The sequence below is a fragment of the Xenopus laevis genome, chromosome 6S, assembly GCF_017654675.1.
Source record: "Xenopus laevis strain J_2021 chromosome 6S, Xenopus_laevis_v10.1, whole genome shotgun sequence".
Lineage (NCBI taxonomy): Eukaryota > Metazoa > Chordata > Amphibia > Anura > Pipidae > Xenopus > Xenopus laevis.
This window is the reverse complement of record NC_054382.1, coordinates 62,014,115-62,039,123: the sequence shown is the minus strand read 5'-3', so window position 1 is coordinate 62,039,123 and position 25,009 is coordinate 62,014,115. Positions and strand designations below refer to the sequence as shown.

Genomic DNA, 25,009 nt, shown 5'->3' with positions numbered 1-25,009 from the left:
AATAATTTTGGGAGAATCGCAAGCACTACTGCATAGTGATGTGCAGGCCAGCCTGAAACCTTCAGGACCCAACTGTTGGGTGGGTTTGTGCCAAATTCTGCAGAAGATTGTCAAGTCTCTGGTGGGCTTAGGTTGAGCTCTTCCTGCCTGCAACCTTACACTGCCTGCTTCCACCTCAGACAGTCTCTATTTATAGGCTTATGCCTGCTCCACTCCCTTTTGTGACATCAGAGAAAGGAGGTTGGCTGTGGGATTTATAAATAGAACTGCCGGGTCAGATAGGGTTTGTGTTTAGGTTAGGGCTGGATGCTGGTCGATTTTTTGCCGACTTACACATGACTACTACTGCAGTATGTAACATTCTGTAAATTATAGCAGCTGTTTTTATCTACGTTAAAACCCCATCAGGAGTAGTGAATCATGAATAGCTGTGCACTGCTTACCTGGGTAGGTCAATGGAACAAGGATGACCGAATTAGCACCTGACATCCGCCCCTGTATGGACACTTTTAGAGTCTCCAACCCTGAAGGAATATGCATTGTAAAACTCTGTTTACCTTTAAGGTAAATTCTATTTCAACTAGAGTTCTTTTTCACTCTAGTCTATTACATAACTTTATAATGTATAATTTTTCTGAAAAGATGTTTAGAGCATCCTATTGTTTGCTGCTGAACGTAGATATTTGCTTTACAGCTTTGATATTTCAAGATCCTTTTCTCTTTGATGTCATTCGCTTATTGCATGAGAGGGTTTTTTTCTTTATTGCTCTTCTTGCAGAGACGTCATTCTGAGGTTGACTGAAAGGAAAAGCCTAGAGGCGTCATCACCTCTTACCCCATAAATAAAGGATCTGCTAATAAAATAAAGCGCACACATGCTCACTTTACTATTTATTATGCATAAGACAAAGAACTACAATAGTCCTAGAAGTTGTATTCTCATATTTAATTACATGTACTTTCAAACCAGAATCGTAAGGATGCTGTAAATGCATATCAAAATACAGTGCAAATATCCTGCAGCATATTTTTTATATTTTTTCCACTCTTAAAAAATACTGTTACTCATTTTGTTGAAGATCTCAGAGAACAGTAACAGACTCAGCAGAAATACTGCTTTGATCCCAGGAGGATTTTAAATTTCCGCCCATTACCAATCAGTGGTTTCACCTATTGATTTTTTGAAATTGCACTATGCTATTTTTTCCCTTAATATTAGCTTCTGCAAAGCTTGTGGCTCTCTGTTTAGCAGAAAAATAAATGTGAAGGCTTATTGTTGGAAAAAAAGATAATCCCATTTATTTTCCAATAGGTTGTTGCACTCTTGGGTCACATATATTGTATGGTACCTGATTGAAAAAAAACATGAGATTTGGTATGTAGAAACATCATGCCAGGGGTTAGATGCATGTGCCAGTACTGATTAGAATCATGAACCTAGGAGCAAGAAATATACATTGGCACGTGGCATTGTGCTTGTTCATTAATCCGTTGGCGCAATACATTGTTTGTAGCCCCAAACCTTGTTTCGATTCCAGATGTCAGTAAAAAAAGAAATATATCCCTAATTTAAACGAGGAGAGAATATATAGTAATACTGATTCAATGACTGCTTTCTCCCCCTAGAAGAGATTTGTATACTCCCCAAATGAGTTTTGGACATCAAAGCAAGCAATAAAATATGAAAAGTTAAAAAATATATAAAGTACACACAAGCACATAAAAGAAAAACATTGGCAAACACAATCTGCAAATGTTACTTCTTAAGATTTTAAGGTAGCTATGAATTCCCTGTCAGTGTCACTCATGCAACCAAATTACAGACATAAGGCAGACACTCAATAGACTCCAGCCATTGAGTTAGTTCAGATCAAAAAATATTTATGATTAAAGAAATAGAATCTCATTAGGGGAACTCATAATAGGATGCTATTTCTTTGATGATACATATTTTTTTATTTGCACTAACTCAATGACTGGAATCCATTAAGTGCCTGCCTGTTATTTGGTTGTGTTACCACTCCCTTAATCTAAACATGCATAAGCACCTGGACCTCCATCTAATTTTGGTTCTACATTTTATTCTGCTACAGACATTTGTCTTGTGTACTATTAGCTTGAGCTGGATGGTTAAGATGGTTTAGCTTTAGACATATTCTTTTTTTGTGGTCTGCTGCCATGGGGCCTTTTTACAATGTGACAGCATCCATGTTCTGAGTTTGGTATAAAATATAATCATGATGAGGACATCATGGACTTTAACGCTTGACATATTAATGAACTGAAAAATGAAGACAGAAGACAGATCCCGTGGGATCTCTAAAACTGCTTTTTGACATATAAAGATTGGATGCTGCAACATAATTTCAATAGGCATTTACAGTATTTTTTTAAAAACAGAATTCTTCTAGACAAACACATTCCAGGTCTCATGTGCTAGTGCAGTGCATAGTGCATTTTTAGAATGCAAATAGATTATTTTGCAGTACTTACTTTTGTACTTAATATGTATTTTGAGCCATCAAGTTTTGCTGATGAAAAGCAGACCATCAGCTTGATGTTGCTACCACCTTTCTTCAGAGTAGGGATGGGTCAGCAATATCAGAAACGCTGGATAACAATGGCCTGTAAAGTATGGTGGAAAAAAAGGGCCAAAAAGCACAATAGTGCCCCAGTTGCAATGTGGAAAACTGAACTGTTGTGTTATCGGATAAGACCAAGAAAGCAAATTGTGTAGCGTAAATCTATTACACTTCAAGATTGTGATGAAGCATAGTCTTGCCAATTATTAGAGTGTCAAGGATATTGTAAGAATATTGTTGTCCCTCCCTACCAATATGTGAGTACAGAATCTAGTTAATGGAAGAGCAGATGATCGGTAAAGATATATAATTCACTGCTGGGATTGGGGTTTTGCTATTAAAGGAGAAGGAAAGGTTACAACTAAGTAAGCCTTATCAGAAATGTCCACCTAAATATACCAGTAAACCCTCAAAGTAATGCTGCTTTGAGTCCTCAGCTTAAACCTCCATTGCTAGGGCTTCAGCATGCTCAGTTTGCTCCTCTCTCCCTCTGCCTCCATTCCTTGCTGTAATCTGAGCCAAGAGCTCTGAGTAAGCAGGGAGAGACTTAGGCAGGAAGTGATGTCACATCAAGTTAATATGGGAGCTGCTATACTAAAAAAACAGAGAGAGCTTCTAGAGCTTTTTACTCAGGTATGGTAAAACATTCTGCAGAATAAATATAGCATTCTAGCTTGCATTATTGCAGCTAAACTACTGGCAATAAAATGCCTCCGTAGCTTTGATTCTCCTTTAAGGCAATATGTCAGCTGAATTTAATTGTAACTTACAGTGGTTATAATACAGTGTAGTTAAAAAAGGGACATCTGGGTTAGTACCTAGTAGGCTCATGTAACACATTTCCATTATAGCCTAGGACAGGCAGCATCTCTGGGGTCAGATGGAAAATGCTATACTGTATGTGCCTTGAGCTAAACTGTTTGAAAATATGTGTGAAAAGGTGTGTGAGCAAATGTTCCAGTATGGCTGTATATATATTTTACAATTACTAAGTTATTAAACCATAATAATTATTAACAATCATTATTTTTTATTGTAAACCTCTAGAACTGGATGAGCATCCACTGAGAAAACTAAAGAGGCTGTCTCTGCACTAAATGAATACAGTAATATACTTGGTGATTTATTTTATTTTCTTCAAAATTGGATTACCCCAATCTTATTAGATTCTGTTTATGTTGCTGTGTGTCAGAGGAGATCTGGATATAACTAGCATCTCCTGCTAGACATGGATTAACCCTTCATGCAAGTAAGCAAGAAGGTTATTAAAGCAGATTAGATGTTTGCAGATGCCGCCCTGCCAAACATAGATCTTTTGGTCTCCATTTTGGCACATTTTCTAACTAGAGAGAGTTTCATAACAGCTAATTGCCAATGTATTAATAACTCCACATTATAAATAGGCTGATTCACATACTCCCATTATGAAAGCACCAGTGAACGCACTTTAATTGCTTGTTGGCCATTTCAGGGAAAACTCTCTGCGTAACTCATGTTCATTACTCTCTGATGGCATCAAGAGGATATTGTTAAGTCTATGAATAGAGCCGTTTACAAATTGATAAGAGATGTAAAATGTCCTTTTTAGGTAAGTCTCTGTGGGTGAGCACTGCAGGCTAACATTGCAGAAATAACAAACTGGGTTAATTTTAATTTTCTCCAAAATGTTTGATTTTTATTAGTAATAAAACTTTCATTGATTCTTTTTCCCACACAAGTTTTCATTAACATTGTATATCAAGGAGGATTTTTTTTTGTTTTATTGGGTATCATGCCTTCATGAAGTGGGCAGATCCTAAAGGACAGTTATAAATTTCATAGTGACTTATAGTGACTGTAAAATGGCAAACTTGAAATAAATGCAGGGGAATTGGGGCAACTGGTAGCTTTTCTTGTGTAGTACCTCTCATTCTTCTGTTAAATATTAAATATTTTAATCTATTCCCTATTCCATGTTTCCTTATGAGTGTCCTGTCCTGCATGTTTAAGCCTGCTAGTTTTCCCTTTCTGTTTTTGACTCTCACTTTCCCACATCACTTGTTTATTATGTGTCCAGTGGATATTAGGGTAATTGAGCCATGGATTACCTTGATACCTGCTCCAAGCATCATTTGTTTTATGTAGAATACTATACCCTGAACACAGGGCAGTTTTTAATGTTTTGTTATCCCACTGTTTTGTAGCTTATTAGTTGGGGAACAAAAATCACATTTTGAGCTATTGCCCATAGAATAGATTATGTTAGTTTTTTATTCAGTAACAAATGCTTTTAGTAAGACTAGTGGTGGGCTTATACCATGTTAAAGAGTATTTCAATAGGATTCAAATTTACCGAAATGTATGCATTTGTTGCTATGCCAGCAAGTACAACAAATGAGAATGAGCTAATTAAAAAAACAGATTTTTCATAAAGTAGGTCTGGGCTTAGTGATTGTTAGTAAATGCTGGCCGGTACTTAGTGGTAGGCAGAAAATGCATATGCCTAGGGTGCAACAATGTGGTTTCGCCAAGCACGTTCCCCTTTTCTTTTGCCTACCCCTGGTCTAGACTCTTGTTCCCCCACTGACACCCTCCTACATTAGCACACACACACGGAGGAGGGGGCGGAGTGGAGTGAAGGCTAGTTTTCTGTACTTGATATTTAACCAAGTTCACTTTAATGACAATATTTGTATATTTCTTTAATCTTGTTATAAGCTACTAAGTATTAAACCATAAATAGAAAGGGGCCCATGAAGGCTTTGTCTGTGGATGATGTGGATGATCAGTATAAGAAATGGATGAAAAAAAAGTATTTTTACTTCTATTTCCACTAATGACATATAAGTGTGAAAGCTGTGCCATTTACTTTATGATGAAGTTGTAAAATCTTTACAATCTGTAAAATCAATGTATATTTACATGTTCCTACTGATATATGGGCACAAAAAGTGCTAACTGTAACCATATTTACAAAAGATTGATTTTTCTAACCTGTGAATGAACACTCAGCACTTCCTTGTGTGTAAAATGGAAATGAAAAATAGCATGTGCTAGTCGTGCGCATGAAAATCTGGTGATTAAGGCAACACATAGGCCCAGCCATCATTCTAAGGAAAAGTTCTTTTCTTTATGCTACTAAAATACAGATATAGACTTAAAACATGACCGTGCATTTGATATTCGTTTACAGGCTCAGGGTAAGCTAAGACCAGGTGCAGAAATAATCAGATAAGCAGCAGCTGGATTGCACCCTGGTGTCCCTGCATCTAATCCAATTTTTTTTTTTTTTTATAAGCGAGAAGAATTATGGGCCTTACTGCAGCTCCAGCTCCAGCCCCTTGCTAACAATCTGTGGAGCAAGGCGGGGTGCATTTAAATAGTAGTGGATAATCCCTAAATTCCTATAGTATTTTCATATTACAGTATTTACAGTATATTATGAAATTAGGTTGGGTTCATTTAGGTGTCATGTTTTCTGCCCACAATGCAACTTGCCACCCCAAATTAGTCAGTGAGTTATTAAAAATTAATTGAAAGCAAATAAAAAGTTGCTGCTGTCTGTATGTGCAGTTCTGGCTGCATACAAAAGAGGGCTATAGGGGCACCCCATTGCATGCCCTGTTTAATTTGTAAGGTAGGGTATACAGGCAATACAGGCATTAAATACAGGGCTCCCACTTGATGTGCAGTTGGCGCAGTGGTGCAGATCACAGCTATAATTGCACCAGACACTAGTGCTATGTATATTGCATATATGTTCCACTGCGCATATAGCACGCATTTATAGCGTTTATGCCTAGTGTTAGCCTAGTTGTGGTGTTTATACAAATGGCCTGCAGGTGTCATTGTGCACATGAGTTATACTGTGTATACATAGTACTATCAGTACTATGTATACACAGTACTATCAGTACTGCTTAAGAGTGGTAGAGTTGGAAGTTACTGTTGTGTAATGTCTGCATGAGTCTGCTCATCCTCAGCTACCCAAAACATAACATTAGTGTTAAGCAATATTTAAAGCAACCATGCAAACCTCAAGAAGCTAGCAAGTTGCAGGCTTTTGCATGAATATTCTTAATCAGGAGCATATGTCATCTTCACACTATTTGCATTGATCATAAGATCAATTGTTGTTTATTATTTATTGTAATAACCTGTTCATTTTCCATAGTCCAAAATAAGAGTATTTTGTCTTCTTTACCATTCACAGTTGGTTAATATCCCACGCTAGGACTGTAAACTTTGCATATCTTTCTCAATGATGTTTAAGAGCAAGAGTATACAATTTACTGGGGTCTTGACTTTTTATTATGCCTCAAAGGACAAATTTGCTTTTAATCATGAAAAGTATGCTTTCAAAAATGTCAAGGAAATCTAGCAGGGAATACTGTATGACCCACATGCAACTGTTACTAGTGTGAGGAAATAGCTGAGAGAAGAGTCAAAATACGAAAAAGAAGCATGATCAGAAGTAAATAGCTGTTTTTTAACACCAACAACAAGTTCTGTATCAACTCTATGTAAATAAAAACAGCGCAATTATAAAAATCCTGCATGAGGCAAATAAGTTGAAATTGACAATAGGCTTTGCATGTGTGTATCCATATGAGAAAAATTCTCTGTAAGGCACTGCATACGATGTTGGCAGTATATGAATAAAATGTATATGTATCAGATGCTTTTCCAGTTATGACTGGATTACTCTATTTGCAAGTAAAAGTGCTGAAAAGCTGATCCATTTTACAGTGCTTTTTTATTATAGTACTCAGAAAGTGGTTCATTCACATGTGGCATAAGTATGGGTGAGATCTATTAAAAACTGCTGATGTTTAATTAGGGGTGCCAACTGTTTGGTTTTGCATTAGCAGGAGAGGAAAGCCATATTCTTAGTTATGTAAATTTGGCTTGTTTATTTCATTCCCGTTAAAACAGTAATAGACTGAATACCTCCCAACTGTCCCGTTTTCAGTGGGACAGTCCCGCTTTTGACAGCTCAACCCACAGCCCCGCGTTTGTACTGAAAGGTCTCGACTACCTCTGCACTGAACAGCCAGAAAAAGAAACAAAGTTTCCAACTTAATTAGCTTTTGGCAGAGAGACAAGAACCAGTTGCAGCTAAGATACTTTGTTTCCTCATGAGGCAACTTCAGGCCACTTCAGAAAATTAAGAGCTCCGAGTACCATCCCGCCGGTAATTTCGATTGTAGCCGGCAGGGAGGCAGTCTGAGGAGATTAGTTGACAAAAGAAGAGGCAATTTGTCGCAGGGCGAGTGAATCTCCTACAATCTCCACGTGTGTTTCTGCCCTAAAGGGCAATTCACCTTCATTAGCAAAAATGTAATAACTGAAAAAATATTTTCAAACTTTCATAACCTGCCAAATTTTGTAAAATAAACATGGTAATTAGGGTGTGTGGCCACAAAACAGGCATGGTCAAAAAATCAATCGTGCTATGAGCTGCAAATTTTCCCCCCCTCTTTTTATTTCCAAAATGTTGGGCGGTATGATACAGCACACTTACTTTAAGGTCAAACGATGTGCAAAAACAAGAGTAAAGTGACATTTTTTTTTTACCCGCAATGCACTTTGTCACTGCTGATTTTGCTCCCAATTGCATACCTCCCAACTGTCCTGTTTTTAGAGGGAAAGTCCCTCTTTTGACAGCTCAACCTGCAGTCCCTCATTTGTACTGGGAAGTCCTGTTTTTCTCTGCACTGAACAGCCAGCAGGTGCACTTGGAAACTTTTGTAACAATTTCAGATAAGCAAAGAAGTAATTGTAACAATATAAGATAAGCAGGTCTCTTGGGGAAACTGTGACTTAGCTTAAAGGGCAATTCACCTTCATAAGAAAAACTGTAATAACTGAAAAAAAAACATAGAAATGTGTTCAAACTTTCATAAGCTGCCAAATTTTGTAAAATGAACATGGTAATTAGGGGGTGTGGCCACAAAAATGGGCATGGTCAAAACAATTTTTTTTTGCTGCTCTACACACATCAACTTTTTTGTCCCTCTTTTTATTTACAAAATGTTGGGAGGTATGCAATTGCACTTCCATAATGGAGCAACTCTGTCAGCATGCGGTGGAGCCTGCACCTGGCAAAACAGGGTACAGAAGGAGCAGCACTTGGGCAGGATGTTGGTGTCCTCAGGAGGTACAAAGCAGGAGCATCTTTGGAAGTATGGAAGCCCTGTACTTCTGCCTGCTCAGTTGTCTGCTTGCATCAATTTTTCCTTCTGGCAGAAGGTTCAGAGTGCAGTACCACCAACCATGGGCAGGGTTACAAGTGCTTAGTGCTTTGATTTGATTCTGAGGGAATCAAATTCTTTCTTAGTATTCTTTTACTGACATCCTTGCTCATAGTACATGAGCAGTTATATCTCTAATTTATATTACGGCTTGTGCTAGATTTTAGTATTATTTTGATAAAGTATGGATAGTTGTAAACCCACAATTATCGCTGACATTGAACATATAATCCAGCATCCAGTGTTTCTGCTAAAAATGGGACTACATTTAGCATTAATGTTAAGCAGTTATTCTGCTGAAGGGAGCCTGCAAGTGCACTAGTCATTACAGAGTTCTGCTGTCCCAGGCGTCATAGATGAGGCAGAGACTGTAATGTGGGTAGATGATAAGAAGGAAAGAAGATCACCAAGGGAGGAATGTCTCATGGCACCTTTTGGAAACATTAAAGGCAAATATAACCAAAGTCATTTTTTAACACTGTCTACTGATGTTCAGTAAAACTTATATATATATATATATATATATATATTTTTTTTTTATCAATATGGAGCATTATTCCTAAGTAGAACATTGAAATACATTTGTTCACTGACTTTAGCAAATCAGTGACCTTCTTTGACCATAATTTGTTAGGAAAAATGGTTGAATGCACGCTTCCTTTTCAGAACCTTTATCTTTTGAAATAGTTCTTCTCTGACTTGATCAAATGGCATTTCTACTCAGTAAAGTATTTGTATCTTTTTAAGGGATTTCTTATTGAAATTAATATGTGCTGAGAATTAAATACAGACCTGCCCACCCCAACCCCACTGTGCATGAAATCTATTCAATTAAAAGATAAAGATAGTAAAGAAAAAAAGGCTGGCACCAAATTTGGTAAAATATAGTATATATATTGAATATATTCAACATTGAATCTCATCTGCCACTTAGCCCCCCAGATTGCCAGTTTGTCAAGATCCTGTTACAGCACTGGGATACTGTATTCAGGGTCGGACTGGGCTGGTGGGACCTGGGGAAAAAACTCGGTGGACCCCTGCCCTCGTGGGCCCCCGCCAGCCAAGGCCCTCTCCCCTAATCTGCCGAGCCCCAAGAAAAAAATGCGCAGATGCGTTGTGCGTTTTGTCATTCCAACACGATCCGATGGAAACCGCTTGTGGAGTTCAGCCCTTAGGGTAGAACTACATGGGAGATTTTGATCAGAATTTGTGGGTCAGATTTTATCTGATCATGGCATGCAACAGCACACAATGCTGTGCAACACCATGCAACACCGCACAACACCACGCAACAGCACAAGCTTTTGTAGGATACCCCTAGGCTAAAATATAAAGTCAGATCAAATAAAGTCAGATTGAGTCTTTTCAAGCGTTTACATTCAACAGTCAATATATTTCAATGAGACACCATCCATTTTTATTTTGTCTGATGAAGACACAGCGTTCACATACAACAGCCTTGTAGTGTCGGACAGCAAATTTTAATTGTAGTTTATGCATCTGATTTTTCTATTAGTCCCATTATATTTTAACCCACGAGACAACATCCATCTTGTAGGATGCATTTTGTCGATCCGACACCATCCTACAAAAGCGCTTGTGGAGTTCAGCCCTTATTATCATGTTTGAATTGGTTAAATGAGCCGTTGCGGTACATTTTGTAAAGGAAGGGGTTATGTTGCCTAGACATAGATGTCAGAGCCATCTGGTTTCAGATTTTCAGGCTCTCCTCTATATTATTGGTATAAAGTATACCATATAGAGCTGTACAGATACCTGTACCTTCAAATCAATACTCAGCAGTGAGGCACCGTATATTGAGAGAAGCTTTGATTTTTTAATAAATACCTCTTTTCATTTCTAAAAACTGCAGCTGTCAGTGGCAATCTGCAGATGGCATAAAATGTCTCTTGTGGTTGAAAAGGTCAGTTTCAAGACTTTTAGCAGGTGTTGATTTTATAAACATGCTTAAAGCTCAAATTCCACAATGAAAACTCTCACATTCAATGGAAAATACAACCCAACCAACAGTAATTAGATGTAAATAAAATATCAAAAAAGTGTTATAACACTTATATCTGTATAGAGGCATAATAAAGACTCACACATGTTTTAAAGCAAAGAACATTTACAGTTCTACATTGGAGCTTATAGATTTTCACAGTTGGATCTGTGGTCCCATAAATGTAGTTGGTTTTGAGAAAATAATAATATGAACACAGATGCTCCTGCCATTAGCACAGGTGGATCTGTCAGAATGAATTACCAAATGATTATTCCACATGGGTTCCTGTAACAGTATCCTGTTGGTGTAACTACCTTTTAGCTTCAGCATGTGCACACTTCATGTGCAAGCCTGTGTTTAGCTGTATTTTTTTAAATGATTTGGATTGCTTTTATCAGTATTTTAATGGATTAGTGATATGTAGCAGGAAGTGCTTTCCTTTATGTTGCTTATTCTATTACAAGTATTGGACCTGTTATCCAGAATTTCTTAACAGATCTTAAGGTATAAATGTAGATCTTTATACCTTAAGTCTACTAGAAATTCCATGACTCATGCTAGGAAACTGGTAAGTGATGGTGAATCTGACCCGTTTCAAACGCATTGTCCCAAATGCATTGAAGTCAATGGGCGCCAAAACGAGCAACATTTTTAAACCTCACAATATTTTTTTTTTTTATTATCCAATATAGTCCATGGACACTTTCTCTCTGCAAAACGAGGCAAAATATTTGCTTGTCTGATGTTAATGAGACCCTCAACAGCTGTGGTGAGTCTGTTTGTGAGAAGCATCACTTACAATGGAAGGGCACATCTATGAAATATTACAAATAGACTATATACAAACAGTTAAACATATTATAGGTGTAAGACATGGATTGTGGTTACATGAACTTTGTTGTGTTTTATGGAGAGGTTGACCAGACATTTAGATCCCACTCCAAATATTCTTGACCAGCAGTCTTAATGGTTAAGAAACAATAAGATAAAAGGGAACTAATAAAGTAGTGTAGATTCCAATGTGAAGCCCAGGTTATTACTGTATCCAGAATTTTCATTCTGTTTTCGTTTGGACTCTACTTTTTTGGAGATATTGAATTCTGTCTTATTCTCAAGACAAAAAATCAAGCAAAAACTAAAGAGTATGTACCGTACAGTTAGCGATATTAATTTACTTGGACCTCTTATTTGGTGGATAACTACTTAGTTCCAGAAAATAGGGATTTAATTACAACATAAGTAATTTGATAATTATTGTAAAAAAAAAAAAGTAAGAATGGTTAAAAAGACATAAGCCTATCAAGTTAAATGTTCTTTTAATCAAAGAAGCTATTTCATAAGAAGCTAAATAAAAATCTTTTCTATCCAGGTGCTAATTCAGCCTCACAGATGGAGGGGGAAAGCCAATGGGAAAACTTCTAGAGCAATTACTATTGATACTATAATTTGCTTGTAATTATCCAATCTTTTATAAAGCATATACCATGAGAGGGTTAACTTAGTAACTTTTGTTTTCTTTCTCCTGCTATTTTCTGCTTCTGGTTACTTGTTTAGACCCCTAATGTCTGACTTACCTGGAAAGTCAGTTAATCCTTTTTTTAAGGCATTATGGGATTCTATCGGTTCAATCTCTCTTGGCAGTGTATACTGTAATTTACTGTGGTTACAAAAACAAGATATATTGCTAAAGTTGAATGCTTTCTTAATATTAAGGGTTCTATTTGTATTCTCTACATATAGCTGTATTTTTTAACTTGTTGTATGCTATTGCAGCATGTCTTCACAAATAGCTTTCTTTAAAAAAAAAAACAATTCAACCATATAACATGCTCTTAATTTAGCTGTTATTGTAATGACGTTCTGTAATGCTGTACACATTGTTATGTCTATACCTGCTGCATACTAATGCTGTGCGTCCAGCAATATTTGTTAAAAGGAAACACATTTTTCAACATATGTTCGTGTGAGAGGTAATCAATCCATTTATGTTTGAATTAAGCCTGTGAATACAATGAATGCATAGTTAGCATTTGAGGCAGTACAATGGAAGTGTGGGTGTGCTGGAAGGGGTCCCTAATGCCTCACATATTATGCACCTCTACATAGAGGATTGCTATCATTAGACTAAAAAAATCAAACCTGATCTGAATGGCGTTGGAAGAAGAGGAGGATGTTTTAACTCCTGGCTGAAAGGCAGCACTTACTATAACAGATTTTAGATTTTGCTCTGATTCTGGACAAGAAATCTCAAAAATGGCAGAGAGAGAGTGGAAAGGAAATGCAATAAGGTTATCATAAACATCAAGTCTGTTAATGAAAGTAAACTTGTAAACACTTGAAATAAAAGCGAAAACAAATGTGCACAAACAGGAATAAAAATTTACATTTCTCAATGTAATATTCATTAAACTGTTACTACATTTTGAATTTTAATGTGCACATTAAAGGCACAGTAAAGGGAGTGCTCACCTTTAAATAAACTTTTAGTATGATGTAGAGAGTGATATTCTGAGACAATTAATTTTTAATTATTTATTAATTTTTTTCATTATTTTTGTTTTTTAAGTTATTTAGCTTTTAATTCAGCAGCTCTCCAGTTTGCAATTCTAGCAATGTGGTTGCTAAGGTACAGATTACCCTAGCAACCATTGATTGATTTGAATAAGAGAACATGAAAAGGAGAGGGCCTGAATATGTAAAATAAACAGCAAACTAATTGTAGGGGTATGGTATACCTCTAATGTAAATCAAGAGGAGGTTAAGCTCCTGATGTAAAAAGAAAAGCTGATAGTTTGGGTAAAGTTATGATAATGGGTGATTTTAATTACCCAGATATGGACTGCAACAACAGTACTGCAATTATCATTAATGGGAACACGTTTAGAAACTTGTTGCATCACAATTTTATGGCACATTGTTTAGGAGCCAACCAGAAACCATGCTGTACTGGATCTAGTGATCTCTAATTACACGGAAAAATATAGCAAATGTACAAGTAACTGAACACCTGGGTAATAATGACCATAATGTGATCTCATTTACTGTTTAGTGCAAAAAAGCCAATATACACTGGGGCAAAAACACAAAACAGCAATGGTTGCCATTTGAAATGATATTAAATCAATACTGTTCACAATTTATTCCCTAAAGAAGTAAATCTAGAAGCACTAAGAATCACCTTATCTGGCTTAATACAGAAGTAAAAAGTAATGAAGAGGTAGTCATTTCAAAACGATAAGTCTGTGGAGACAGAATCTGCATTTATTGGAAATAAACACTATAATAAATGTTGTAAAACAGTAATCTGGAAAGCAAAGAAAGACAATGAGGAGTAATTGTGGCAGAGGCTAAGATTAACCCCCAAAAGTTTTTTAAGTATATTAATAGTAAAAATATACAGGTTGAAAGTGTGGCTTCTTTAAATAATGGTACCAGCATGGTTGTAACAGATACTGAAAAGACAAATGCCAAATGTGCTAAATCAGTACTTTTCAGTATACACAATAGAGGAGTCAGGGTTTCCAGACCCACCTCATAGCTGCACGGTTGACTCACCTCAAAGTAGTCAGTGTCTAGAATATGGTATATAAAGCATTACTAAAAATAAATGTGAACAAGGCACCAGGGCCAGATGGAATACACCATTGGGTACTAAGAGATTGATAAAGTGCCCCATAAATGATTGTGCTTTCCAAACTAATGGCTGTTGGACTTATTGAGGATGTCTGTACATGGATAGGAAACTGGCTAAAAGATTGGGTACAGAGGGTGGTTGGTACATTCTCTACTTGGAGTAAGGTTATCCATTGGGTTCCTCATGGCTCTGAATTGGGTCCACTTTTTTTTACTTGCTCATTAATGAATTAGGGTAGGGTATTTTAAGTAATTGTCAGTGTTTGCAGCCCAATTAATTCCATCCAGGATGTGGCATCCTTGCAGCAGAATCTTGACAAACTCTCAATCTGGACGGCTAAGTGGTAGATGAGATTCAATGTTGATAAATGTAAAGTCCTGTACCTGGGATGTAAAAATATCCAAACCACTTATACCCTTAATGGGACTGCTCTAGGCAAATTCATAATGGAAAAGGGCCTTGTAGTCCTTGCAAATAGTTATAGGGGTGCCAAATAAGGGCTGTGATTGGTTATTTAGTAGCCCCATTGTGGACTGGCAGCTTATAGGAGGTACTGTTTGGCAGTACACCTGAATTCTATGTAACCAAAACTTGCCTCCAAGCCAAGAATTCAAAAATAAGCACCTGCTTTGAGGCTACTGGGAGTAACATCCAAGGGGTTGGTGAGCAGCATTTTGCTCACAAGCCACTGGTTGGGGATTACTGCTGTAGATAATAATATTGGCTGTATCAAGCAATGCCAGTTTTACATACACTGGGCACTGGTGCAAACTATAACAATCTTTCTTCTGCTGTCAGAAGTGGTTACTAAATAGTTTTTGTGTTCACAAAAGCTATATTAAATTTGTGTTTGGGCATACATTGTCACATTGCAAATATTTTCTGTTACCGACTTTCAATACATTGCCTGTTGATGCTCTTACATTGCAATCAAATAAGTATCCATAGCAGTATATTCTGCATATATTGTGTATTATATGACAATAACAGTCATACCACACTCCTCTTTCCTACTGTGCACGCAGCAGTGCAGCAAGTTCATTTTGTAGCTGCTTTGAAACAAATCTCAGCATATCTCCACACTCGTTTTTATCAGCGATAATGATGAGAAGCTCCATAAACATCTGCTCATCTAGACTGAGTGTATCATAAATTTATTTTAAAATGAGCATTAACGCAGGTGGTGCTCATTAAACAAGAATGAAGGTTAATATTTTAGGGTCCTGAGGCGCCAGAGATGTGTTTACCACTTCAGAGGTAACGAAACTCATTTGTTTTAATGTCCAAGTTTCTGGGTTACGCCACTGAGTAACAAAGAATGTTCACATAATAGGACCCCCACCGTATACAAACACACACACACTTGGGGGTGAATTAGACTTTTTTAAGCAAGCCAGATTTTATTACAAGAATAACATAGTGAAAGGTCAGAAAGAGTAGTAAATATGAAAAAACAAGTGATGTCCTACAGGTCATGTAGATGCTTCACAGTGCCCTTCACTATGACCTATACTATAGTCAAATTTTACAGATCTGTACATAACTAGAATATTAGCTTAAATAATGCTAAGCCCCTGCCCTTATTTAGGTTGATACTGGAATGCTAAGAACTGTAGGCCATGGGCCCAGATAAAACCTAGGGTAATACACCACTGTTAGTTTTTAGACATGCCAAATTGTCATAATAATTCTGATCAATTGGGAATTGTTGGGTTTTATTCTAAATATTTTACTGCTTCAAAGGAATGTGACACACAAGCAAGATATAAAGTTTAAAATAAGAATAGCAATAACCCAGAAAGCTTGCAGTCAATGACCTCAACAACCAGAAAACCTTTTCAGTTACAGGCCAGAAAGTGGCAGAATTAAACACATGAATGTGCAATGTTTTTGTCATGATTTCAGGTCATATTTTATAGCGTGCTTTGTCACTCTAAAGGCAATGACACATGGTGCCATTTGTAGCCCACTCTTTGTATTGGCTACAAAACTCCAGAAAATACCCTGCTATAGATAATACTAGGAACTGTTCCTTCTAAAACACTCATATCTCTCTGTCGCTCAAGAACAGGGTCGGACTGGGCTGGCCCAGATCCGCACCCTGCACTTGTTTTTTCCTGCCGCAACTTCCCTTGTTTGGGCCGTCGTGGCAAAATCAGTGTGCGCACGTTTGCACACAAGCGCATAAGCAGGCCCCCCAGTTTGACCTTGCTCAAAAATACATATATGAGCAATTATGCAATTAAAGTGTTTTAGCATAGCCCATTCCCAGTATTGTCTATGAAAGAGCATTTTCTGTCATTTTGTAGCTACAACAAAACACAGAGTAAAAATACCACCATGTGTTATTGCCCTAAGGAATTCACAGCTAGCTAAATTTGGGGAGACATTTATTATTTTGGTCATCATCACATCATCATGTAAACCATCGCTAAATTATCTCTTTCCATTTCAGCTCAATAGAAATCTGGTTCTTCTTAATATTAAAGACTTTTATTAGATCCATTCAGAACCACCACTGGTTTCTTTCAAGTCTGCAGTCGTAGAATGTGTTAGATTTGCTTTGTAATGCAGAACAGTAGAATTCTTCAGTTATACAGGCACAGTCTGAGGAAAGTAAATTATCTCTCCACATCTGTGTGAAATCTAATGCATCATGACTTTGTCAGAAACAGGGCAGCTGTCATGGTAGCACTGCTGGCTTCCTTAATTGCATGATCCCCTACTAGGCTTAAATAATCCCTAGTGCTGCTTGTTTCAGGCTGTCAAGAAAGTGCTGACAGTGACAAGGCCTAAATTAATTCAGACATTATTTCAACAATTGATTTTAGTGAATTGTGTAACGAGCCCTGGTTTTGGTAACTTCCCCAAAGGGGGCATTATTAGGCCCTTATGAGGTGGAATTGTGATGTTGCTATTTGTTGCTTACTAGCAACATTTACATTGCAAGTCCTGTGGAATACTCACATCTTGGTCAACATAATTTAATCAGTATGGTGGTTCTGTTATTTGGTTGTTGCGGATCCAAACTGCCCAAGGGAGATTCTTATGTTACCTCTTACCCACTCTGTAGACTCAAAGTCAGGGCAAAGAAGTGAGTGGACGTCACATGCTTAAACCCATACTCAAATCACATGTGATATTATTATTATATACTGTATCTGGGCTAGTTTGTTTTCAGTGTTCAGTCTATATAACATAAATAATTATGTTAATTGCTGCAAACGAAAAACTCCTAGGAGATTGTATTAATATGAAATAAAAATATGTAAATATGAGAATTGAACTTTTTAATTATCCAGATGTCTTTATCCATTAAATTATTATTATTAACATTATTATAAAAGAACAACAACAAAAATGTATTCAAATGGGCAAATTTATGATGGGGGATCCGTTTCACTAATATCAAGTGGCATCCAGCTTGATTGAAGCTTGATTCCTGGAAGAGCCCCTTTGTACAGATTTACAGCACAGTGATCCCACACCTTAACTGATAAATGTTGATTCTTGTATAAATTAAGACAATGGAATTAAAGAAATAAGGTGCACTTAGTACACAAACGTATATTGTTTCTAATGCTAAATACACATCTTTTTATACCTCTGCTTAGTGGCTAATAGATATTCTTACAAAGATAGAGGGATCCCTCTGAGGTAATAAATTTATGCAGAAACCCCTTGGTTCAATTAAATACAAACTTACAGAAGAGGAATTTCTGCCCCAATAAGCAAATTACACATTTCAAATGTGTGTTTCTTTCAAAAGATTCCATTAAGGCAAAGTAAATTATTTAATCATTGGTTAATGAAGGATTATTCACCGATAACAGATATTATTACACTTAGGGGCATATTTATCAAGGGTCGAATTTCAAATTCAAAAAACTTCGAAATTCGAATTCAGAAAGACCAACCGAAATTAAGTCTAAGTTTTTTTGGGTCGAATAGGTCTGTTTTCAATCGAAAAGGTCCGTATTCAAATCATTCAATTTGAAGGAATATCGCATTAGATCGTATTCGATTCAAAAATTTTCCCACAAAAAACTTTTATTTTTCAAAGTCTACCAATTGACTCCAAATAGGATCTAGGTTCCCCATAGGCTAAAACAGCAATTCGGCAGCTTTTAGATGGTGAATGGTCAAAGTCTAATTTTTAAAGAGACACTGGGGCTCATTTATAAACACTGGGCAATTTTGCACATGAACAGTAACCAATGGCAACCAATCAAATGTTTGCTTTCATTGTTCAACCTGCAGCTGGCTTAAAAAAAGCTAATCACTGATTGGTTGCTATGGGTAACTGCCCGGGTGCAATGTTTATAAATGATCCCCAGTATATGATAAATTTCGATATTCAAATTTTTTAATTTTCTAATTTTTTGCAAATTCAAATCGAATTTGGACTATTCCCTAGTCGTAGACAAAAAATAGCTAGAAATTTGAATTTTTTCATTCGAACTTTGATAAATCTGCCCCTCAACTGAATTGTAAGGAAGCTATTAAAGCAAAAGCAGATGAAGCCAAATTTACATGGTCCCTTTACTTAGAGACATTTGGGGGCAGATTCACTAACTTCGAGTGAAGGATTCGAATGAAAAAAATTCGAATTTCGAAGTATTTTTTGGGTACTTCGACCATCGAATTGGTTAAATTCGTTCGAATTCGAACGAAATCGAATGATTCGAAGTAAAAATCGTTCGACTATTCGACCATTCGATAGTCGAAGTACTTTCCCTTTAAAAAAAACTTCGACCCCCTACTTCGGCAGATAAAACCTACCGAAGTCAATGTTAGCCTATGGGGAAGGACCCCATAGGCTTGCTAACCTTTTTTTGATCGAAGGATTTTCCTTCGATCGTTGGATTAAAATCGTTCGAATCGTTCGATTCGAAGGATTTAATCGTTCGATCGAACGAAAAATCCTTCGATCGATCGATCGCAGGATTAGCGCTAAATCCTTCGACTTCGAAGGATTTCAATTCGAGGGTCGAATTTCGAAGTATTTTTAACTCCGAAATTCGACCCTTAGTGAATCTGCCCCTAGATTCTAAAAATAACGATCAGATCTTTAAGTTCCTTCATATTTATATTTATCCAAATTTATGGTCTGTGGTCTTTTTCTTTATTGTTTCATTTACATCCACTGGGTATACATATACTTATATTCATATATTTGTAAACAGTTTGCATTAATTGTTTGATTCACTTGTTGACTTTACTGTATAATTTTAATTTTCTATGTCCCTATTTATTGAAGACTAGATGTCTGTTTTTGGCATTTATGATATGTTTTCATGACTGCATCTTAATAAGCTGCATCTTAAATCCTGCATGTTTTTATAGAAAACTTCAATAACAAAATGTTGAAAAACAAAATAGTAAATTGTTCACTTTGGGCAAATAAAAATGTCCCCTATCATTTTTTAATGTAATTTGATTGACTTTCTTGTTTCAGAATTGAGCATGAGGGAATCTGAGGTCCGACGAGTGTGTGATGAGTCCTCATGTAAATATGGAGGAGTGTGCAAAGAAGAAGGGGATGTTTTGAAATGCATCTGCCAGTTTCAGGTAAAACATGTATTTTCCAAGTTTTAATATCCATATTCATATCAAATACGGGAAGTGTAAATACAGGCATAAATTGATGCTTAAAATTATGGGGCACATTTACTAAGGGTCGAATATCGAGGGTTAATAAACATTGATCGAAGTAAAAGTTGAGCGATTTGAACGATTTTAAACGATCGATCAAAGGATTTTTCTTCGATCAAAAAAAGCTTAGAAAAGTGATGGGGAAGGTCCCCATAAGCTAACATTGTACCTCGGTAGGTTTCAACTACAGAATTATGTAGTCAAAGTTTTTTTTAAAGAGACAGTACTTCGACTATCGAATGGTCGAATAGTCGAACGATTTTTAGTTTGAATCGTTCGAATCTAAGTCGAAGGTCGTAGTAGCCTATTCGATGGTCGAAGTACCCAAAAAAATACTTCGAAATTCGAGCTTAGTAAATGTGCCCCTAAGTGTACATTTTCAAATGAAATATAAATATGTATGATTTTTAAATCTGTAGCAATATCAATTTTATCCATTTTAAGTACCAGGCAACAAAGAATCCAGCATGACAGTGCTATAGATTCTTTTTTTCCTGGGTTTCAGTTTGATCAATGCCAGAAAAAAATACAGATCATAAAAATCAAATCACCCCAGCATGAGTTAGAATAAAATTTAGCAAATTAGAATCGTATTGTAACATTCCAAAATATGAGTGTAATAGGGACAATACACACTCATGAGGCACATAATAGAATAAAACAATTTGCTCAGTATATTCTTTTCATCTAAAAAAACAGGTCATTTTTTGTATTATTAGTTGAAGATTTTCTTAAAATTTCTTACCTCACCTCCCTTCCCCTGCAATTATCAGAAATATATGAGTTCTGTAAAATGAGCTGACCCCTTTCATACATTATGGCTTGTAACATAGTAACATAGTAAGTTAGGTTGAAAAAAGACAAACGACCATCAAGTTCAACCTTTTAAATCTATATATAACCTGCCTGCTAGCTGACTCAGGCTTAGATATAAGGAGCCATTGGAAAGAAAAGTCTAATAAAATACTTTCTCTGCTCTGTTCCAAATTCATCATCGCACACCACCCACTGCCAGGATGGTGAAAGACAGATAGAAGAACTACTCCCTATGAATAAAGTGTACAGTAATGCATGTTATTGATGAAGGGTAAAGCCCCCCCCCCAAGGCCTTAAAGCAACCCTGATAAATAGTATGCAAATAAAAGGTGTACACAGTGCACTAGGGAGTCTTCTAATACTGCCAACTGTAGATGGCACAGGGCAATGGCTGGGTAAACATACAATTTGATGGTATTGTAAGGGCTGATGTTTTGCAGCTCTCTTGACTGAGATTGATACTAATGTCTACTGGTCTAATACATCTGTTTGGTGCTCCCTTTGCCTAGAAAATGTATTAGAGCTCAGTTTTCATAATAACCAACTCTGACACGTATGCTTTAGTAAGTAAGTGATTTTAAGTTATCTCAAATACATCTTCTAGGGCTAGGCAAAGGGATGTATTATTAGATCTACAGTAACTGTCAATCAAAATCTGACTCTGACTCCTGCAAGAAGAAAGAATGGAGAGAGACCGATTACTCAGAGTAGGCTAGTGAAAATTTAATTATTTGACAGCATTTTTAATGATTTATTATTATTTGTATTTATTTTTAAAATGTTCTTATTTCCATGATATGAAGCTTATATTAACTAAGGGTGGCTTCTAAATAAAAGCAAATGCTATCATTTAGCAGCAAATATAGTATACAGTTTTAGCAAAGGAGAGTTATGTTATATATAGTAATAGTATACTTAATTCACCCTCACCATAGTTAGCCTTTGAGTTTTAGCTTTTGGCAATATTAAAAGAGCAAATGAGTATTTAAACCAAATATCACCCTAGTTGTCCTTCAGACTGAGCTTTAGTCTAGTGTGCATATTACCACAATCTTGGAACCTCTGCCCTATGGGCATGCATTTAACATAATTTGATGATCTTACTGGAACCCCTTACCCCACAGATTAAGTAGGAAGAGTTATATTATATAACCCAGTATTATTGTCTGCTTACACTGCTGTGGAATCATGCATTTGACCTCATTCGCACCTCACTACTAGAATGGGCTAGAAAGATTGGATATCCAAGTCCATTTGTAACACTTTCTGTGTCAGTTTCTGAAATGCGTGCCTAATGACTTTATTCTGTTTTCATTCTATACAGTATATAAATAAAAAACCAAAAAGAACAATTTTAGTCTAAGTGCTTTTTGCCTTTATAAGTTCTCTTGCATTCCATCCAAGATAATAACACGTACTCTCAATCACTGTTAAATTGGCTCAATTTTGTTTAGTTTCTCTATCTTTTTATCTATCCAGATGTCTTTGTGAACATTTTGCAGGTGCATAATTAAAGTTATTTATTGCCTATCGGGCAAGAACATTTTTTATGACTGTTTACAAGACAAAGTAATCTGCTGTGATAGATGTGGAGTACCTTTCAATGAACCATGCACTTAAAATTGCTTAGATGTCCATACCAATATTTATTCAGTATGAACATGAAAATTCATTTTTGGAGATGTTATTTAGTCTGCCATTGTATTTTCACTCACTTTTGATTGGTAAGTGCTGACATGCTGAAAATGGAGGTAATTTTACCCAAACTTTTTGTACTTTCACATGTTTACTCTTAGGAGCAGATTTATCAATGGTTGAACTTTTGAACTCCCATAACTTCGAAATTCGAATTAAAAAAGACCAATCAAAATTTATCAAAAAATTAAAAAAATTTTTAGGCGAATAGGTTCATTTTCGATCGAATTCAAATTGTACGAATCGAAGTAACAATGCATGTGATCGAATTCGAAAACATTTTGAACTATTCCCTAGTCAAAGTACACAAAAATAAGCTCAAAATTCAATTTTTTTTTTCTGAATTTTCACTTTGACCGTTGATAAATCTGCCTCTTAATGTATCTTCTTTTAAAGAGTTGTGTTCAAGTGTGCACCTATTGATGCAATGGAATTTTGAATTACTGCAAACCTGGATTTGGTGATAATTCTAAATTCCCTTGGTGGCTGTTCCAGTAGCTGCAGCACACACATTTTTTTTATAATGTCTTTTTTTGCACCCATTAAACATATCAACAAACAAACAAAATTGAATGTCATATAGTATTGTCATTTTACATAGGGTTACAAATAAAAAGGAAGTAGACCTACACACACAACTCCCACATTCCTCAATACATGTTACAAAGTAAACCTATCTCTGTTGATTTTTATTTTCCCCACGAAATTACCTCTAAATGCATTTAAGAAGTTAGGTATAAGGCCACCTGATCTGTCACCAATTCTGTCACCAATTCCATTAAATTTAAGTTCTTGTCATTATCGGTTTCTCCCTGCCAATTCCTCAGACATGTACCATGTGGTGAAGCGAAAAAACATAGGAAATTTCCTGCTGACGTGTGGAGGGCATTGTTTGTATATATTTTGACCAAGTGGTAAAAAAGGCTGTAACTTGGCGTTCCCTATTTAGGGAGGCTTTCAGCCAATCCATGTGGTAAACAAGGTCTAGCTTTGTAATCATCATCTCAAGTGGAGGGGGATGGTTTGCTATCCAACAATGTAATGTTGCCTTTCTGCTAACTGCAGAGATTATGTTTGCTAATTTCTTGTCTGCCTTTGGGATATTAGTTGTGTCTCCAAAAATCACCCATAGAGGTGTAAGACAGACCTGGATGTGTAGTGTGAACTTACAGTAGGAAATGACCGTCTCCCAAAATTGTTTGATTACTGAGCAAGACCATAAACAATGGTAAATGTCTACTTTTTGAGCTTGGCACTTAGGACATGCATCAGAATCAGACCACCCCACCAATTTCCGCAATGTTGGTAAAAAATACCCCCTATGCAAAATATTCAAAAACATACCTTGAAAGTGGCTTGAGGTGAGAAGCGGAGTAGTAATTGTCAAGGTTCATTTTGCAGCAGTGACACTGGATTTCTGGGCAACATATTATAAAAAATAAGGCAATTTTCTTCCAAAATTTGCACTTTACACACTGCATTCTTAAAGGAGCCTTTCTGTTTCCTTATTCGTGTTACTTATTGTAAGTATTCCATTTTTATTTATTTATTTATTTTTTCTTTTAATAGTTTCTTTCTTTCTTTTCTCAGTGCCAAACCAATTATGCTCCAGTGTGTGGATCGAATGGGGACACTTACCAGAATGAATGCTTCCTGAGGCGCTCTGCCTGTAAACAGCAAAAAGATATCACAGTAGTAGCAAGAGGACCATGTTTTTCTGGTAAGGATTCTGCAGCACAAAGTTTTTATACAACTTATCTTAAAGTCACTTTCACCCTTAATCAAAGACTGTCTGAAGCCAGCGTCTGCAAATGTCAAGTTCAAACAACATGGCTGTCACAGCATTTTTTCTCGATGTAAAAGATGGCAAGAGAAAGTTATTCAATTGGATTGTTCCTTTGAATTCATGCTTAGGGAGGGGCAGATTTACTCTGATGTCTTCAAGAATCTAGACATAGTTTAGGCCAAATAATGCCAATGCAAGAAAAAGACCATTTTATTAAACCAATCAGAATGACATAAGGGCTTAGAACAGAACAAACAGCAATAAAAGGAAAAGGTAAGTAAAACAGAGTTTAAAACTGTACAAAAGTACATTTTGGATTTTTTGTAACTGCAATGACAGTCTAACTTTTAAGGCCTCATCTGACAGCCTGGTTAAGTGAAATCCCCCCTGTAATTTTGAAGGCAATAATGAATATTATATGGTGGTGGTTTTAATTTAGGCTAAATTTAATATTATCTTTAAAAATTACCCCTTTATTGGAACTCCCTGTAGAACTGCTATGGTCCTTGTTTCAAATGAGGGTGGGGTCTAACAGCCCTTGCCAGAAGCACAGTAGGAGGGGAATACCCAATCATAGCCCTGCAATTACACAAACAAAGGCAG

General features: G+C 36.3%; 1 protein-coding gene across 1 annotated transcript in view; it reads left to right on the top strand.

The window, feature by feature from the left end:
* Positions 1 to 25,009, top strand: part of tmeff1.S (transmembrane protein with EGF like and two follistatin like domains 1 S homeolog) — a 132,114-nt gene that overhangs the window by 47,130 nt on the left and 59,975 nt on the right. The window contains exons 2-3 of the mRNA XM_018269396.2: positions 19,913 to 20,025; positions 24,211 to 24,340. Of these exons, the coding sequence (XP_018124885.1) occupies positions 19,913 to 20,025; positions 24,211 to 24,340 (243 nt within the window). The remainder of the gene's footprint in view (positions 1 to 19,912; positions 20,026 to 24,210; positions 24,341 to 25,009) is intronic.